Source organism: Oryctolagus cuniculus, chromosome 5 (genome assembly GCF_051225735.1).
Source record: "Oryctolagus cuniculus isolate XC-2025 breed Fujian yellow rabbit chromosome 5, ASM5122573v1, whole genome shotgun sequence".
Classification (NCBI taxonomy): domain Eukaryota; kingdom Metazoa; phylum Chordata; class Mammalia; order Lagomorpha; family Leporidae; genus Oryctolagus; species Oryctolagus cuniculus.
Genome location: NC_142871.1, coordinates 155,177,458 through 155,197,921, shown reverse-complemented (window position 1 = coordinate 155,197,921; position 20,464 = coordinate 155,177,458). Strand labels below are relative to the sequence as shown.

Sequence of the window (20,464 nt, the reverse complement as noted above, 5' to 3'; positions counted from 1 at the left end):
CCTGGGAAGGCACTGGAGGATGGCCCAAGTACTTGGGCTCCTGTTATCCACATGGGGGATCCTGGTGGAGTTCTAGGCTCCTGGCTTCGGTCTGGACCAGCCCCAGGGAATGTGAACATTTGGATAGTGAAATTAGTAGATGATTTCTACTCTCCCCTTCTCTATCACTCTGCCTTTCAAATCAATCAATCAATAAGTCATAAAATAAATAAATACAAGTAGGTATGAAATATGAAATTAGAAATAATATGCCATTACAAAATATTTAACTAGTTTCACAATAGTCTCAGAAGTATGTCTGAATTTTAATATAAAATATGAGATAATTCAACTTATTTTCCATTGCTTTATTCATAAAAAATGTACTAAGCTTTATCAGTGCAAGATTTACAATAAATAATTTGAGCTATAAACTTCATAATTCATTTTAAGATGATAGAACATTTTTGTTTTAAATCTAAATAATACATTTTAAATAGGGGGCTATTATAAGTAATAAAGAATACAACTAGAAATACTAACATCTACCAGATTCATTTACCTGATTCAAATTACTTCTTACAGTCCTCAATTTCATTTCTAATGTTTTAAGTGTCAGTTCAAGTTGTCCTTTCATTTCAACTTCTTTACTATATTGCTTTTCTTTTCTTTTTAACTCTTCCCCAATTTTTTCAGACAATATATCAGCATTTCTTCTCTTTTCTTTTTCTTTCTTTAATGTAAATCTGCAGTTAAATATGGTTATCTTAAAATTAATTTTGTTAGAAAATAAAAAATTAAATTTGTGATTTGGTCTCTAATATGCTGGAATATTATCTTAATTTAATTTCTATGTTCTCAAATATTTTTTCTACTGATTTGCATGTTTGAATTTCTCATTTTACTCTCTCCCAAATAACAAATATACTTGAAAAGTAGTGATGAAAGAACATCCCAATAACTGATCAGTTTCCTTTATTAGTATCTGAGGTATATATTAAAATTATTCAGCAAAATTATAAATTAAAAATTATCTTTAAAATATTATTACTGCCTAATTAAGATAGATAATTTAGAGTTGACTAATATTAATATTTTGAATGTTATATATTCATTAGAAATAAGATCTCATTCTCATGAAATATTTCAAGTATCCTTGAAAATTATTCACAAAATAAGACAGAACCATCCAATGTCTTTCACACAACATATATCTGCAGAGTACTATAACCCATAACTAAAGAAAATATCCAGGGACCGGTGCTGTGGCACAGCAGGTTAATGCCCTGGCCTGAAGCGCCAGCATCCCAGATAGGCGCCGGTTCTAGTCTTGGCTGCTCCTCTTCTGATCCAGCTCTCTGCTATGGCCTGGGAAAGCAGTAGAAGATGGCTCAAGTCCTTGGGCCCCTGCACCCGCGTAGGAGACCCGGAAGAAGCTCCGGGCTCCTGGCTTCGGATGGGCTCAACCCTGGCCGTTGCAGCCATCTGGGGAGTGAACCAGCGGATGGAAGACCTCTCTCTCTGTCTCTACTTCTCTCTGTAACTCTGTCTTTCAAATAAATAAAATAAATCTTTAAAAAAAGAGAAAATATCTGTTACCATACACATACACATTTTATATTGCTTTTTTGGTAATACTTATTTTATTATCTTGTTGACTATTATGAATTTTATGAACAGTTTTAAAATGGATTAAGATAGTACCTAATGTTGATTAAGGAAGATTAGCAAGGCTTTTAAAATAGAACTTTGAATGAATTTTATCTGTGTATGAAAATATTTCATTTTGCTTTTTATTCAAATTAAGAATAAAACAGGGGCGGGCGCTGGGCATAGTGGGTAAAGCTGCCACCTGCAGTGCTGGCATCCCTAATGGGAGCTGGTTCGAGTCCCAGCTGCTCTACTTCCAATCCAGGTCTCTGCTATGGCCTGGGAAAGCAACAGAAGATAGCCCAACTCTTGGGCCCCTGCGCCCACGTAGGAGACCTGGAAGAAGCTCCTGGCTTCAGATCAACACAGCTCTGGCAATTGAGGCCACCTGGGGAGTGAACCAGCCGCTAGAAGACCTCTCTCTCTCTCTCTGCCTCTGCCTCTCTGTAACTCTCTGCCTTTCAAATAAATAAATAAATAAATCTTCAAAAAAAGAATAAAACAATGACTTCAAAAAGTATTATGGGTTTAGAAAATGGTCATTTGAAACTCTGTTGTTGGAACTGTAAATGGGTATAAACTTTCTTGAGAACAATTTAGGAACATTAAAGAATTTTTTCAAAGGTTTCTGTCTGACAAACACATATACAGAAGAATTTACCCAAGATAATTAGAAATATAAGAGAAGATTTATATAAAATATGTTCCTTGGGGGAATTATCATATACTGTAAAATGGAAGTACTGAAAATTAAATTTGTTAAAAAATAATGAAATTTCCATACTGTGGACACCTATGTAGCCATTAAAATTATGGTTTGAAAAATAAGTATTTAGTTATCACTTATGAATTTGATATATGTTCTTTCCAAGAATTTCTCATCCCACAAGACTAAAAAAGTTTTCCCTTGTAAAAATCTCTGACAGTGTGACAGCAACTTGAATCCTCCCATGCACCTTCAGTACAAAGTAAATAGTTCAGGGCTGAGCATTTTACATAGCAGTTAAGACGCTTGTGTGCCATACTGCAGTTATCTGGGTCCAGTTGCTGGCTCTGATTTCTGACTCCAGCTTCCTGTCAATGCAGATTCTGGAAGACAATGGTTATGACTTGAGTAACTGGGGTTCTTGCCACCCAGATGAAAGTCCTAGCTACTGGCACTGGCCTTTTTCTTGCCCCAGGCCTTTGCAGGCAATTTTTCTTTTCTTTTTTTTCTTAAAAATTTTATTTAAGACACACAAATTTCATGTATTTCATGTATACAGATTTAGGAACATAGTGATATGAGTTTACCAGCCAATGGGATCTCTCACACTCTATATCAAATTAATAAAAGTTTTAAACTATACAGTTTTAATATTTCCTTAAAAGAACGATGTCATACCTCAAACTGCAGCATTCTTGTTCCCTTTCTACTGTTTGGCGCTTCAACTGTGTTTTCTCTTCTGTTATTTCTGAGAGTTGTTTTTGTAGTCTACTGACCTTATTTTCCATATACCTAATTTTTCCTATCAGCAGTCTACAGTGACTTTTTTTAAATTCTATTACTCTTTCATATGAAAGTACAGCATCTTGGATTTTCAATAGGCTGACAGAATCTAGTGTAAGGGAGAAAGGAAGATAGAAATAAATTATAAGATTTTTGCACATAAACTTTAATTCAATTTCACATTCACTCATTCATGTACTTAACAAAATCTGTATTGCATGTCTGTAATGTAAGATATTATGTTGGGCTCTTCAGATAAAATAGATAAGATACCTGTTCTTATTTAGTTAAAGTCTAGTGGAGAAGAAAAAAAATAAAACTACAACTCCACATTCAGATAAATGTTGTAGGAAATATAATTCTTTAGTCACATTATACAATTTGATCTGCACTAGGCCCAGAGAAGAGAGTTCGCTGAGGAAGACATGGCTACCCTGAGAAATGAAAAATGAGAATAGAGCATCTAAGCAAAGGAAGAAGAAAACAGTCCAGTCAGTCTACCGCAAATGCTGGAGCTCAGCTGCAGTTTGTTTCTGGTCAAAATGGTTTGCCCTCCTACACAAAACAACAAAAAACAACAAAGAACATTAAATAGAAATTTTCAAGATAACAGTCATCAGACAATAAAGAAAATGATCCCTGAAGGACAGAGAACAAATGAAGCACATCTCAGAAATGTCCCAGCTCCATGCATGAAGAGATTCCAGGCCATCACACAGGCAGAGGAAAGGAAGGTAGAGTCCACCAGACTTCCTGAGTTGACATCATTAAACTGAGAGTCTTGAGACACCAAGGCAGTTGGATATCACGGTATACCAAAAGGAAAGGATAGTACTGAGAAAGAATGTTAGAGATCTGCAGAGACCCCATTCAGGTGTTTAGCAGAGCCATGAATATTGCATGTCTATCAGAGACCTTTCTCTCTGTCTCTCTCTCTCACTGTCTAACTCTGCCTGTCAAAAAAAAAAAAAAAAAGATAATGGGAAAATATATGAAAAGGTTAGAGGAAATTCTTCCTGGTACACATGGAATTCCACGAAAAGCATCCATTCCCATCAGTAAAACAGATAAATTTCTAAGTCATGGGACAATTAATAAAGTAATGAGAATGACTTTGTCTCAGGAGTGGGAAACTAGCTCTAGGCTGAACATGGTTCTGATCCACATATCAAAGTATAAAAGCAAGACTGAAAAGAAACTAATTGTTTATAAGGAACTCAACTGTATTATAAAACAAAGCTCAAGAAGATAAGTAGAGGCATGGAAGATTTTTATTAAAACCAAGTTACAGAAATATAAGCAGAAATTACAATATTTATTGTCATGATACTGGATGGAAACAAATACAAATAACACATATTAAATGAAAGAATATGGGTCCAGTGCTATGGCCTAACAGGTAGAACTGCTATCTGTAGCATCAGTATCCCATATGGGTGCCAGTTCATGTCCTGGCTTCTCTTCTTCCAATCCAGCTCTCTTCTATGGCCTGAAAAAAACAGAAGATAGCCCATGAGCTTTGGCCCCTGCACCCACATGGGAGACCCAGAAGAAGCTCCTGGCTCAGCTCCAGCCATTGGGGCCATTTGGGGAGTGAACCAGTGGATGGAAGACCTCTCTCTGTCTGTAACCCTACCTGTCAAAGAAATAAAATCTTTTTTAAAGAAAATATTGGTATTTTCTTGAGTAAAGAATACAAAATGGGCATAAGGACACTTTCGTGGGTGATGAGGTATGTTAAATATCTTGATACAGTGATGGTTTTGCATGTGTATACACAACTTAAAACATACAAATTTGGGCACTGTATAAATGTGGTGTCTCTTATACAGAAATTATACCTAAGTAAAGATAAGCAGGGAAAACCTCTATTTCAGCAATATACATGTAAGACAGTGGCTGGCCCATAGAAAGAGGCATATAAAATAGTATAGTATTAAGGCTAAAGGATTAAGATTCTTAACTTTACTGAAATGACAAGTGATACCTGAGTTCAAAGAAAGTGATAACATCACCAGATCTGATTTTTTGAGTGGATATAATTATTATATTTTAAAATTTTATTTAATAAATACAAATTTCCAAAGTACAGCTTATGGATTACAATGATTACAATGGCTTCCCCCCCCTTCATAACTTCCCTCCTACCCACAACCCTCCCATCTCCCGCTCCCTCTCCCCTTCCATTCACATCAAGATTCATTTTTAATTCTCTTTATATACAGAAGATCAGTTTAGTATATATTAAGTAAAGATTTCAACAGTTTGCACCCACATAGAAACACAAAGTATAAAATACTGTTTCAGTACTAGTTATAGCATTAATTCACAATGTACAACACATTAAGGACAGAGATCCTACATGAGGAATAAGTGCACAGTGACTCCTGTTGTTGACTTAACAAATTGACACTCCTGTTTATGGCATCAGTAATCTCCCTAGGCTCTTGTCATGAGTTGCCAAGGCTATGGACGTCTTTTGAGTTCGCCAACTCCAATCTTATTTGGACAAGGTCGTAGTCAAAGTGGAAGTTCTCTCCTCCCTTCAGAGAAAGGTACCTCCTTCTTTGATGGCCCCGTTCTTTCCACTGGGATCTCACTTGCAGAGATCTTTCATTTAGTTGTTTTTTGTTGTTGTTGTTTTTTGTTTTTTTTTTTTTTTTTTTTTTTTTGCTAGAGTGTCTTGGCTTTCCATACCTAAAATACTCTCATGGGCTCTTCAGCCAGATCTGAATGCCTTAAGGGCTGATTTTGAGGCCATGTGCTGTTTAGGACATCTGCCATTCTATGAGTCTGCTGTGTATCCCACTTCCCATGTTGGATCATTCTCTTCCTTTTTTATTCTATCAGTTAGTATTTGCAGACACTAGTCTTGTTTATGTGATCCCTTTGACTCTTAGTCCAATCATTATGATCAATTGTGAACTGAAATTGATCACTTGGACTAGTGAGATGGCATTGGTACATACCACCTTGATGGGATTGAATTGGAATTCCCTGGCACATTTCTAACTCTACCATTTGGGGCAAGTATGATTGAATATGTGCCGAACTGTACATCTCCTCCCTCTCTTATTCTCACTCTTATATTCAACAGAAAACACTTTTCAGTTAAATTTCAATACCTAAGAATAAATGTGTGTTAATTAAAGAGTTCAACCAATAGTATTAAGTAGAACAAAAAAATACTAAAAGGGATAAAGTATTAAGTTGTTCATCAACAGTCAGGACAAGGGCAATCAAGTCACTGTTTCTCATAGTGTCCATTTCACTTCAACAGGTTTCCTTTTTGGTGCTCCATCAGTTGTCACCAATCAGGGAGAACATATGATATTTGTCCCTTTGGGACTGTCTTATTTCACTCAGCATGATGTGTTCCAGATTCCTCCATTTGGTTGCAAATGACTGGATTTCATTTTTTTTTTTTACTGATGTGTAGTAGTCTGTAGAGTACATATCCCATAATTTCTTTATCCATTCTACTGTTGATGGGCATTTAGGTTGATTCCATGTCTTAGCTATTGTGAATTGAGCTGCAATAAACATTGAGGTGCAGATAAAAATCTGGCTCTTTTATTTGCAATTTAATTTCCTTTGGGTAAATTCCAAGGAGTGGGATGGCTGGTTATATTCAGGTTTCTGAGGAATCTCCAGACTGACTTCCATGGTGGCTTTACCAGTTTGCATTCCCACCAACAGTGGGTTAGTGTCCCTTTTTCCCCACATCCTCGCCAGCATCTATTGTTGGTGGATTTCTGAATGTGAGCCATTTGAACCAGGGTGAGGTGAATCTCATTGTGGTTTTGATTTGCATTTCCCTGATGGCTAGTGATCCTGAACCTTTTTTCATGTGTCTGTTGGCCATTTGGATTTCCTCTTTTGAAAAATGTCTATTGAGGTCCTTGGCCCATCTCTTAAGTGGGTTGTTTGTTTTGATGTTGTGCAGTTTCTTGATCTCTTTGTAGATTCTGGTTATTAACCCTTTATCTGTTGCATAGTTTGCAAATATTTTTTCCCATTCTGTCAGTTGCCTCTTCACTTTCCTGACTGTTTCTTTTGCAGTACAGAAACTTCTCAATTTGATGCAATCCCAAATGTTAATTTTGGTTTTGACTGCCGGTGCTTCCGGGGTCTTTTCCAAGAAGTCTTTGCCTGTGCCAATATCTTGCAGGGTTTCTCCAATGTTCTCTAATAATTTGATGGTGTCAGGTCATAGATTTAGGTCTTTAATCTATTTTGAGTGGATTTTTGTGTAAGGTGAAAGGTAGGGGTCTTGCTTCATGGTTATGCACGTGGAAATCCAGTTTTCCCAGCACCATTTATTGAATACACTGTCCTTACTCCAGGGATTGGTTTTAGATCCTTGATCAAATATACGTTGGCTGTATATGTGTGGATTGGTTTCTGGTGTTTCTATTCTGTTCCATTGGTTTATCCATCTGTTTCTGTACCAGTCATGCTGTTTTAATTATAACTGCTCTGTAATATGTCCTGAAATTTGGTATTGTGGTGCCTCTGGCTTTGTTTTTGTTGTACAAGATTGCTTTAGCTATTCGAGGTCTCCTGTGTCTCCATATGAATTTCAGCATCACTTTTTCTAGATCTGAGAAGAATGTCTTTGGTATGTTGATTGGTATCACATTGAATCTATAAATTGCTTTCAGAAGAATGGACATTTTTATGATATTGATTTTCTAATCCATGAGCATGGAATATTTTTCCATTTTTTGGTATTCTCTTCTATTTCTTTCTTTAAGATTTTGTAATTCTCATCGCAGAGATCTTTAACGTCCTTGGTTAAGTTTATTCCAAGGTATTTGATTGTTTTGTGGCTATTGTGAATGGGATTGATCTTAGAAGTTCTTCCTCAGCCATGGTATTGCCTGTGCATACAAAGGCTGTTGATTTTTGTGCATTGATTTTATATCCTGCTACTTTGCCAAACTCTTCTATGAGTTCCAATAGTCTCTTAGTAGAGTTCTTTGGGTCCCCTAATAAAGAATCATATCATCTGCAAAGAGGGATAGTTTGACTTCTTCCTTCCCAATCTGTATTCCTTTAATTTTTTTTTCTTGCCTAATGGTTCTGGCTAAAACTTCCAGAACTATATTGAATTGCAGTGGTGAGAGTGGGCATCCCTGTCTGGTACCAGATCTCAGTGGAAATGCTTCCAACTTTTCCCCATTCAATAGGATGCTGGCTGTGGTTTTTTCATAAATTGCTTTGATTGTATTGAGGAATGTTCCTTCCATACCCAGTTTGCTTAGAGTTTTCATCATGAAAGGGTGTTGTATTTTGTTAAATGCTTTCTCTGCATCTATTGAGATAATCATATGGTTTTTCTTCTGCAGTCTGTTAATGTGGTGTATCACACTGATTGATTTGGGATCACTGAACCATCCCTGAATACCAGGGATAAACTGAATTATGGCTGCAGGCATGACCAATATTTTGGGAGAGGAGCAGGGAAGCAGGGCAAACATTTCTAAGGTTATTGTGTTATTCCAGGTGGGAGACGACAGTAATCTGACCATGGCTAAAAGCATAGAGGGAAAATCAACAAAAAATGCTGGGGGTACCATCCTCACTAAGAAAGCTACTATATGAATTTTCAATTTTTTTTGCTCTGAGTTTAGAGTATCTAACAGATTTCATTCAATTTTAATAAACAGTTTATTTCTGAGATGAACACCACTATAGTACATCAGTGCTGTATGTGCAGCGCTAAGCAATGTATGCGGATATTACTATAGTACACATAAAAGATCTTATGTTTATGCAAGAGTCTTACCTTTACAGTCCATTTGAAGTTTTTCAATTAGCAACAGAGTATTCTTAGGGTGAGGCCACTCATAATCCTCTGAGGCTATTTGCCATGACTGAGTTATTTCGTCATCTGTAGAATTTATCTGGCATTGTCCCTATAAGATAAATAACACTATTTCAAAATGTCCCTAAATACTTACACCATTACTTAAGTTTATAGATGTAGTAATTATCCATGTACTACATGAGAAAAACCACAAATACTTTTCAAAAAGACTGAGTTTTTATCAAAAGTATATTATTACCAAAGGTTACTGCCTCTTAATTACAATTGCAAAGTAAATATTCTTACAAAATTTCTCTTTTTTTCAATTTAACTTTTACAGCATATTTTGAAATTCAGGTTTTTGTAATATATCACTTTGTCTTTTATAATATATTTTTTCAGCACAATAATACATTTGATTATTTTGTGTAATACCTGTTCAATTCCCTGAGTCGTTTTCTTTGCAGGCCTAAAAAGAAATAATTCCTTTCAAAATACTACGTACAAAAAATATAAGGAATATATAAACTATTACATTTTATATAGCTTCATTTATTATCTTTTACATAGTACTATTCTATCCCTGAGTCGTTTTCTTTGCAGGCCTAAAAAAAATAATTCCTTTCAAAATATTATGTACAAAAAATATAAGGAATATATAAACTATTATATTTTATATAGCTTCATTTATTATCTTTCACATAGTACTATTCTACAATATAGATTAATTAACATTAAGAGTGATATGAAAGAAGAAAATATACTATCAATAGTATTATAGCAAATAATTCAACTTAGTTCAACTTTCTGACAGTGAAAATTAAACAAAAACATATTATTTGTATTTTTAAACATTTATTTATTTATTGGAAAGGGAAAGAGACAGAGAGACAGAGAGAGAGAGAGAGAGAGAGAGAGCGTGCATGAGAGAATGAGAGAGAGAGAATATATCTACATTTATTTGTTCATGTCCAAAATGGGCTGTGCCAGGCTTCAGCCAGAAGCCAGAAAATTTATTCAGGTCTCCCACATGGGAGACACTGACTTAAGTACTTGAGCCAACTTGGGCCACTTTCCAGGCACATTAGCAGGGAGCTGAATTAGAACTGAAGTACCCAGGACTCAAATAGGCACTCCAATATGGCATGTGCCCATGACCAGCAGCAACCTAACACACTGTATCACAAAACTCACTACTATTTGCATTATTTGATGGAAATAAACCAGGTTTTACTGTCATTATCACTTCAATAAAAGCAAGATTTCATAGCCACAAAATCCTATTTGCAGTCTTTCTGAGAGAACCCTTTTTTTTAAACTTTTATTTAATGAATATAAATTTCCGCCCGCAACCCTCCCCTTTCCCTCTCCCTCCCCCCTTCCATTCACATCAAGATTCATTTTTAATTCTCTTTATATACAGAAGATCAGTTTAGCATATATTAAGTAAAGATTTCAACAGTTTGCACCCACATAGAAACACAAAGTGAAAAATACTGTTTCAGTGTACAAACTCACCATCCAGAAAACAGACTGTGCTTATAGAATTCAGATCTGGTATCAATGTCACCTGCCTGGATTGTGCTAAAACACAATTCAGCAAACACCAACTCCCTCAACCTTGATCGAACAGGCTTAAATAAAGCTTCTATTTTTCAGTTCTCTTTCACCCACTTTTTTTTTAACTTTTATTTAATGAATATAGATTTCCAAAGTACAGCTTATGGACTACATTGGCTCCCCCCACCCCGATGACTTCCCTCCCACCCGCAAACCTCCCCTTTCCTGCTCTCTCTCCCCTTCCATTCATATCAAGATTCATTTTCAATTTTCTATATATACAGAAGATCAGTTTAGTATACATTAGGTAAAGATTTCAACAGTTTGCACCCACATAGAAACATAAAGTGAAAAATATTGTTTGAGTACTCGTTATAGCATTAAATCTCAATGTACAGCACATTAAGGACAGAGATCCTCCATGAGGAGTAAGTGCACAGTGACTCCTGTTGTTGACTTAACAAATTGACACTCTTGTTTATGGCATCAGTAATCACCCTAGGCTCTTGTCATGAGCTGCCAAGGCTATGGACGCCTTTTGAGTTTGCCAACTCCAATCTTATTTAGACAAGGTCGTAGTCAAAGTGGAAGTTCTCTCCTCCCTTCAGAGAAAGGTACCTCCTTCTTTGATGACCTGTTCTTTCCACTGGGATCTCACTCACGGAGATCTTTCATTTAGGGTGTGTGTGTGTGTTTTTTTTTTTCCAGAGTGTTTTGCCTTTCCATGCCTGAAATACTCTCATGGGCTTTTCAGCCAGATCCGCATGTCTTAAGGGCTGATTCTGAGGCCAGAGTGCTGTTTAGGACATCTGCCATTCTATGGGTCTGCTGTGTATCTCGCTTCCCATGTTGGATCGTTCTCTCCCTTTTTTATTCTATCAGCTAGTATTTGCAGACACTAGTCTTGTTTATGTGCTCCCTTTGGCTCTTAGTCCTATCATTGTGATCAACTGTGAATAGAAATTGATCACTGGGACTAGTGAGATGGCATTGGTGCATGCCACCTTGATGGGATTGAATTGGAATCCCCTGGTATGTTTCTAACCCTACTGTTTGAGGTAAGTCAGCTTGAGCATGCCCCGAATTGCACATCTCTTCCCTCTCTTATTCCCACTCTTATATTTAACAGTGATCACTTTTCAGCTAAGTTTCAACACTTAAGAATAACTGTGTATTGATTACAGTATTCAACCTTTTGGTTTTTAATACTTTTGTATTAAGTAGAACAAACAAAAAAATACTAAGAGGGATAATGTATTAAGTTGTTCATCAACAGTCAGGGCAAGGGCTGATCAAGTTACCGTTTCTCATAGTGTTCATTTCACTTCACCAGGTTTCCTTTTTGGTGCTCAGTTAGTTGTCACCGATCAGGGAGAACATATGATATTTGTCCCTTTGGGACTGGCTTATTTCACTCAGCATAATGTTTTCCAAATTCCTAACAGGGATCAATTTTCAGTTAAAATTTAAACACCTAAGAATAATTGTGTGTTAATTACAGAGTTCAACCAATAGTACTAGAACAAAAAAAATTACTAAAATGGAAAAAGTATTACATTGTACATCAACAGTCAGGACAAGAGCTGATCAAGTCACTGTTTCTCATAATGTCCATTTCACTTCAACAAGTTTCCCCTTTGGTGCTCAGTTAGTTGTCGCCGATCAGGGAGAACATATGATATTTGTCCCTTTGGGACTGGCTTAATTCACTCAGCATGATGTTTTCCAAATTCCTCCATCTTGTTGCAAATGACCGGGTTTCATTGTTTTTGACTGCTGTATAGTGTATAGTATTCTATAGAGTACATGTCCCATAATTTCTTTATCCATTCTACTGTTGATGGGCATTTGGGTTGGTTCCAGGTCTTAGCTATTGTGGATTGAGCTGCAATAAACATTAATGTGCAAACAGCTTGTTTGTTTGCCAATTTAATTTCCTTTGGGTAAATTCCAAGGAGTGGGATGGCTGGGTTGAATGGTAGGGTTATATTCAGGTTTCTGAGGAATCTCCAGACTGACTTCCATAGTGGTTCAACCAGTTTGCATTCTCACCAACAGTGGGTTAGTGTCCCTTTTTCCCCACATCCTCGCCAGCATCTATTGTTGGTGGATTTCTGAATGTGAGCCATTTGAACCAGGGTAAGGTGAATCTCATTGTGGTTTTGATTTGCATTTCCCTGATGGCTAGTGATCTTGAACCTTTTTTCATGTGTCTGTTGGCCATTTGGATTTCCTCTTTTGAAAAATGTCTATTGAGGTCCTTGGCCCATCTCTTAAGTGGGTTGTTTGTTTTGATGTTGTGCAGTTTCTTGATCTCTTTGTAGATTCTGGTTATTAACCCTTTATCTGTTGCATAGTTTGCAAATATTTTTTCCCATTCTGTCAGTTGCCTCTTCACTTTCCTGACTGTTTCTTTTGCAGTACAGAAACTTCTCAATTTGATGCAATCCCAAATGTTAATTTTGGTTTTGACTGCCGGTGCTTCCGGGGTCTTTTCCAAGAAGTCTTTGCCGGTACCTATATCTTGCAGGGTTTCTCCAATGTTCTCTAATAATCTGATGGTGTCGGGTCATAGATTTAAGTCTTTAATCCATGTTGAGTGAATTTTTGTGTAAGGTGAAAGGTAGGGGTCTTGCTTCATGGTTATGCACGTGGAAATCCAATTTTCCCAGCACCATTTATTGAATAGACTGTCCTTACTCCAGGGATTGGTTTTGGATCCTTGATCAAATATGAGTTGGCTATAGATGTTTGGATTGATTTCTGGTGTTTCTATTCTGTTCCATTGGTTTATCCATCTGTTTCTGTACCAGTCATGCTGTTTTAATTATAACTGCTCTGTAATATGTCCTGAAATCTGGTATTGTGATGCCTCCAGCTTTGTTTTTGTTGTACAAGATTGCTTTAGCTATTCAAGGTCTCCTGTGTCTCCATATGAATTTCAGCATCATTTTTTCTAGATCTGAGAAGAAGGTCTTCGGTATCTTGATTGGTATTGCATTGAATGTATAAATTGCTTTTGGGAGAATGGACATTTTGAAGATATTAATTCTTCCAATCCATGAGCATGGAATATTTTTCCATTTTTTGGTATTCTCTTCTATTTCTTTCTTTAAGGTTTTGTAGTTTTCATCGTAGAGATCTTGAACGTCCTTGGTTAAGTTTATTCCAAGGTATTTGATTGTTTTGTGGCTATTGTGAATGGGATTGATCTTAGAAGTTCTTTCTCAACCATGGCATTGCCTGTGTATACAAAGGCTGTTGATTTTATATCCAGCTATTTTGCCAAACTCTTCTATGAGTTCCAATAGTCTCTTAGTAGAGTTCTTTGGGTCCCCTAATAAAGAATCATATCATCTGCAAAGAGGGGTAGTTTGAGTTCTTCCTTCCCAATTTGTATCCTTTTAATTTCTTTTTCTTGCCTAATAGCTCTGGCTAGAACTTCCAGAACTATATTGAATTGCAGTGGTGAGAGTGGGCATCCTTGTCTGGTACCAGATCTCAGTGGAAATGCTTCCAACTTTTCCCATTCAATAGGATGCTGGCTGTGGTTTTTTCATAAATTGCTTTGATTGTATTGAGGAATGTTCCTTCCATACCCAGTTTGCTTAGAGTTTTCATCATGAAAGGGTGTTGTATTTTATCAAATGCCTTCTTGGCGTCTATTGAGATAATCATATGGTTTTTCTTCTGCAGTCTGTTAATGTGGTGTATCACATTGATTGTTTTATGCACATTGAACCAGCCCTACATACCAGGGATTAATCCCACTTGGTCTGGGTGGATGATCTTTCTGATGTGTTGTTGCATTCTATTGGCCAGAATTTTATTGAGGATTTTTGCATCTATGTTCATCAGCGATATTGGTCTGTAATTCTCTTTCAATGCTGTATCTTTTTCCGGCTTAGGAATTAAGGTGATGCTGGCTTCATAGAAAGAATTTGGGAAGATTCCCTCTTCAGGCCATTAACATTCAATGTGACTACTCATAAGTAGTAACTTTGCCCTGCCATTTGCCAAAGATATTTTCTAATATATGTTTTGAACTTCCTGTGATCTTTTGGTGTGATTCCCTCTTTTCCTCTTGTTCTGAATAGTTTGAGAAGAATTGTAGTTAGTTCTTCTTTAAATGTATGGTAGAATTCAGCAGTGAATCCATCTGGTCCTGGGCTTTTCTTTGTTTGGAGGGCCTTTATTACTGTTTCAATTTCTGTCTCAGTTATGGGTCTGTTTAGGTTTTCTATGTCTTCCTGGTTCAATTTAGGTAGGTTGCATGTGTCCAGGAATCTGTCCATTTCTGATAGGTTTCCCTGTTTGCCGGCATACAGGTCCTTGTAGTAATTTCTGATGGTGCTTTTTATTTCTGTTGTGTTGTTGTTACCTTTCCTTTTTCATCTCTGATTTTATTGATTTGGGTTGGCACCCGCGGCTCCCACAGCTCCCGCGGCTCGGCTTCCACACGGTGGGCGACCTTGCTCTCCCCGTAGGTCCTCCGAGTCACATCCACTAGATCCGGAAGAGTTTCCTTTTTTCCTGATCCTTTTCCTGAGGCTACAGTAACTCCACTTTTATTAAACTATCTTTTCCCGGACTATCGGTGCGCGCCCTCACTATTCTGCCATCTTCAAAAACCCTTTTGTAATGATGATATTAGATAGCTTACTCAGAACTTCATGCAATTATTAAGTGTAATTCTAAGAATTGCACATGTATTAAGCTCATTTTAACCCTCACAATGTGTAAGGTAGGTAACATATTAGGAATATTATAGGAGAAGTTATTAAGTACAAGAAGTCCATGTGACTTGCCTAAACCCATACAGTTACTCAGCAGCAAACCCTGAATTAAACTCCGGTAATTCTAGTTCCTAGCCAGGTTTTAAAATGCAATATAAAAGTAGTATTTACTTCCAAGAGTTTTTAAAAGATAGGATAGCAGAAGAATCAATATTATTATTCTATTTAAGGCTATAACTTATAGGTGTGAATTTTGAAAATATCTTTCAAAATTATAAGACTTATATCCAGGCACATTTCAAAATCTACATTAGATAAACTAAAATGTATTTTTCTAAAGAAATTCATCAATAGGTATTTAACAATTTGTTAAACTGTTTATCCTTGCACTCAACAAATAATTGTTGAGCACATAAGAGATGTCAACATGGTTTGTACAGGGGAATGTAGTTTTTATTCCTTAGAACTTTATAATCCAAAAGTTACCATCTGTGATAGACTGTCAATTGGTTTACTCTTCTATCATTTACAAACAAAATCCTCTCCTTTCTCTCAGAAGATGAATTATTTTAGAGAACATTGAAAAGTCATAGATATTTTTCATGATGATACCAATAAACAACACTAATACGTAGAATAATTGAGGAATGATGAAATCCTATCCAGCATAGCTTAAGTGTTTCCATTTATCATTTCACAAATCTACAAAATCTATGATTAACTTTTAATTCATTGTTATGTTAAATTACATTATAATATCCATTTCCAGAGCAGATGTTTATCCTGGTAGTTAAGATGTCCACATCCCCCATTGGAGTGCCTGAATTTTATTCCTGGTTATGGCTCCTGCCTCCAGGTTCCTGCTAAAACAGACTCTGGGAGGCAGCAGAAATGGTTCAAGTAATTGGGCTCCTGGCACCCACACAGAAGACCTGGATTAGGGGCAGGCACTGTGGTGCAGCGGGTTAACGCTCTGGCCTGAAGCACCGGCATCCCATATGGGTGCCGGTTCGAGTCCTGGCTGCTCCACTTCCTATCCAGCTCTCTGCTGTGTCCTGGGAAAGCAGTAGAAGATGGCCCAACCTTGGACCCGTGCACCTGCGTGGGAGACCCGGAAGAAGCTCCTGGCTCCTGGTTTCAGATCAGCGCAGCTCTGGCTGTTGCGGCCAATTGGGGAGTGAACCATTGGATGGAAGACCTCTCTCTCTCTGCCTCTCCTCTCTCTGTGTATCTCTGACTTTCAAATAAGTAAATAAATTTTTTTTTAAAAAAGACTTGGATTAAATACCCTTTTTCACAACCCAGCCCTGGGTATAGCAGGCAGTCAGGGAGCCAACCAGGAAAGATGCTTCCTCGCTCTTTATATTTTCCTGTCTGTATCTCTATCTCTTTATGTATCTATGCCTCCTCCAAAAAATTAAATGAAAGAAAATTCAATGCTTGAACTGATTATGAATGAACCACCTCTCACCATAAAGCTGAACAGGAATAGAAGTTCTAGAAACAATTCTTTACTATAAATCTTTAAGACTGCATTTATCAAGCTTTTACATACTTAGAAATGCAAACAAAATCTAATTGAATATGTCCTAGATCATTTCCAGAAATATACAAGCACAATATAAATGCTTCCATATTAAAAGAAATAAAGAAGCTCTTTGAATTCTACATTCTTTTTCAGTGATCACCGATTTCTGTATTGCCTTTCTCAGAAAAAAATTCTTGATGTTGTCTAGATTTACCTTCCATCACAACCAAGTATTGAAACTGCTTCTTGTCAGGATTACTTATCCTCATCTTATCAACCTTTTAAGATCATTAGTAAAGATCAATGTTCTCTTGCTTTGGCCTGCAAAATACACTATTTTTTTTTTTTTAGAAAAAAGTAATCACCACTAACATTCCTTTGTTGAGAAATACTTTATAAATTTCACCTTGTTTCATCTTGATATACTTCATTTAAACTGTTGTCTTCATTCACTTGCAGTAGACCACTACCTAGTGAATTGGCCTTCTCCAATACTGTTGTGATTCCAGAGTCTTCAAAGGTCCATTTTTCATCTTTATTTTCACATACTTCCTTAATATGGGAGACAGGACCAGTCCTTCAAAAACCAGTTTAAAACAATGAATTATTTTAAATCTACTGGCAAAGGGAAAAAACAGCAATGCTTAGTAAAAATCCTACTCTTTACTAACTTAATTTATTTATTAATTAAAAATCCAGTTAGAATATATTAACTGTATATGAGAAAATGTAAATGAGGATTTCAAAAAGTTTGTGGGAAAACAGACTAGAAATGTATTTGCTATAAAACCATTTGAGAAGAGGTTCCAAGGTAGCAGTATAGCAACAGGACAATCTGAGTCACACAGGGCAAAATAGATAGTTAAAAAGGAGAGAAGATACACGCTGGAGATACAGCCATGGGAAATTCTCGATGGGAAGCCCAGGAGAGCAACAGAAACTGGGCAGGTTCACATTGAAAGAGCAAGTAAGAAAGGAAAGCAGTGGAGGCCCAGACCCGGGAGGTTGGTATCAGCCCTCAGCGGACCAGGTGAGATGGGAAATAGCGGGTCCATTGAGCTGCAAATAGCAGCAGAAGAGAGAGACTGGCAAACTGCTTTTGAAGTTCTATGCTGGAAAAAAGAGAAGGTATAGAGGAACAAACAGAGAGGTCAGGCACCCCACTGCCCACCTCCCTCCCCGTCTTGCCCCGTCAAATCAGTGATCACTGAAAAATGGCTGGGAGAAGCCATTTCATTTGTTCACATTTTCAAGCATAAGCAGGGGATTGCTGCTTTTGCCTCCCTAGCACACGCCCATCAATTGTGGGGGCCACCTCACCCCCTACCCAAGAACGAGGACCACAACATTTCAGAATGTCTTCCCCACCACACAAGCTGTACAACAAGAAGTCCTGAATATTGAAAACTCAAGCCCACTCCAGGCCGGCGCCATGGCTCACTAGGCTAATCCTCTGCCTTGCAGCGCCGGCACACCGGGTTCTAGTCCCGGTTGGGGCACCGAATTCTGTCCCGGTTGCCCCTCTTCCAGGCCAGCTCTCTGCTGTGGCCAGGGAGTGCAGTGGAGGATGGCCCAAGTGCTTGGGCCCTGCACCCCATGGGAGACCAGGATAAATACCTGGCTCCTGCCATTGGATCAGCGCGGTGCACCAGCTGCGGCGGCCATTGGAGGGTGAACCAACAGCAAAGGAAGACCTTTCTCTCTGTCTCTCTCTCTCACTGTCCACTCTGCCTGTCAAAAAAAAAAAAAAAAGTAAAAAAAAAAAAAAAAAAAACTCAAGCTCACTCCATCCACCAGTGAGAAGTGAGACAGGCTACATAGTAAGTGGGGCTCCCTGCACTGGTGCTCCTATCACCTCCACCACCATTGAAAAGTGAGCTGGGCTCCAGTAGGCAGGACTCTGTATTTCCACTGCAACACACAGAAACACAGCATCTCATAATAGAGCAAAACCTCACCACAAGAAAATCTCCACAGATTAGAGGTGCAGTTCTTTAAGCAGGGTGAACCCTGAGCTCATCAGAGACTAAAACTGGGGCGTCCCACAACTGTGAGGAAAAGGGTGGGTCATACCAATAGAATTGAACGACTTCCTCTAATCAAAAATCAAAGGAAAGCTACAAAGCCCCATGGGGCCTTACAATGGATACCCCCTCCACCCTGGACTACTGAACACAGCACCCAGGTCACATCCAGCACATACCTCTTGGAACTCATTGAAAGTATAGACATCTCACTAAATTACAAAGACACTGGAGAGGACTCCAGCAGCCAATAACCTACACATCAGCGTTGGAAAGAGAGGTGGGACCAGACCACAGCAGCCCAAGTCACTGGTGCTAAAGCTGCAGGAAGAGCCTGGAGGAGACCTGGCTTGGAGCCCCATGGGGATAGTGTATCTGCTAAACTAGAAGAGGAAAAAAAAAGGAGGGACACGTTTTTCTCTCTTTCTCTCTCCCTGATCACTTTACAACAGTGACCTGTAACAAGCCAATAGAGCGGGCACCATTTTGGATATATGTAACAGCTGTGCCAGCTCGTGTCTGCAACCAGCTGAGTGGACTCCTGACTCTGGTGGTGGGGAGAACTAACCGGGGGCTGGGAGCTCATGACTGTGGGAGGCTTCTGTGCTGGGACTGAAAAAAAAAAACTGAGGCTGTGTGGGAGGACTCACCATGTGGCTGGGAATTTGGGCAGTCACTGTGGCAAATTCTACATGCTCAGGGATCCATGGTTACCTGGTGAGGGACATTGTTGGTGAATCTGAACTTAACAGTGAGGACTGCACAGATCCTTTGTGTGGTCGTTGGGGCAGAGTAGACGAATATTATACACACTGGAGCTAGTGCTCAGGCACTGTTCTCTTTTAAGAGGAGCTCAATAAATTTCCCTTCTTAAAAACAAGAGGAGATTTATCACACTAAACCAGGGTGTGTCACCTCAGACACACCCTTCATCTTGGAGAACTGAATAGAGGTCCCTGGCCACACCCACTACAAGCTTCTAGATATTCACTGAAAGCAGACACTCCACTTATCCACAAAGGCATAGTACAAAGTTAAAAGCCACCACAGCAAAAAAAAAAAAAAAAAAAAAAAAAAAAAAAAAAAAAAAGCAAGCAAGCAAGCAAGCAAGCAACGACTTTCTCCACAAATGCCTAACAACAAACACAACAATCCAAGAAACAAGAATAAGGAAAACAACATGACACCCCAAAGAACACAACACTTCAATATTAGATTGTGAAGATGATGAGATGGACAAAATGTAAGAAATGGAATTCAAAAAATTGATCATAAGGTTACATAGAAGTAATCAAAAGCAAATGCATGAACTACTGAAAACCATTCAAGACATGAAAGAAAATTTCACCCATAAAATTGAGATCTTAAAGAGAAATCAAAATGAAATGAAGAATTCAATAGAAAAAATAAAAAATGCAGTGAAAGCTGTAAGAGAATCGGTGAAGCAGAAGAAAGAATATGGGACTTAGAAAACAAAGCACAGGAAATTATACAGTCAACCAAAAACAAGATAAGGAAAATAGAAAACTGAAAAAAACTGTTTGGAATCTACAGAATACTATAAAATGACCCAATATACAGATTCTAGGAGTTCCTGAAGGTGTGGAAAGAGAGAAAGAACTAGAAGGCCTTTTTACGGAAATAATAACAGAAAACTTCCCTAATTTGGAGAAAGAAAGGGATATC

The 20,464-nt window shown here is 37.8% G+C and overlaps 1 protein-coding gene across 1 annotated transcript in view; it reads right to left on the bottom strand.

Moving 5' to 3' along the window:
• Positions 1–20,464, bottom strand: part of LOC103349690 (ankyrin repeat domain-containing protein 26) — a 43,475-nt gene that overhangs the window by 4,132 nt on the left and 18,879 nt on the right. Inside the window, 5 exon segments of the mRNA XM_089334423.1 lie at positions 542–725; positions 3,014–3,227; positions 8,910–9,039; positions 9,366–9,399; positions 17,161–17,331. Of these exon segments, the coding sequence (XP_089190549.1) occupies positions 542–725; positions 3,014–3,227; positions 8,910–9,039; positions 9,366–9,399; positions 17,161–17,331 (733 nt within the window).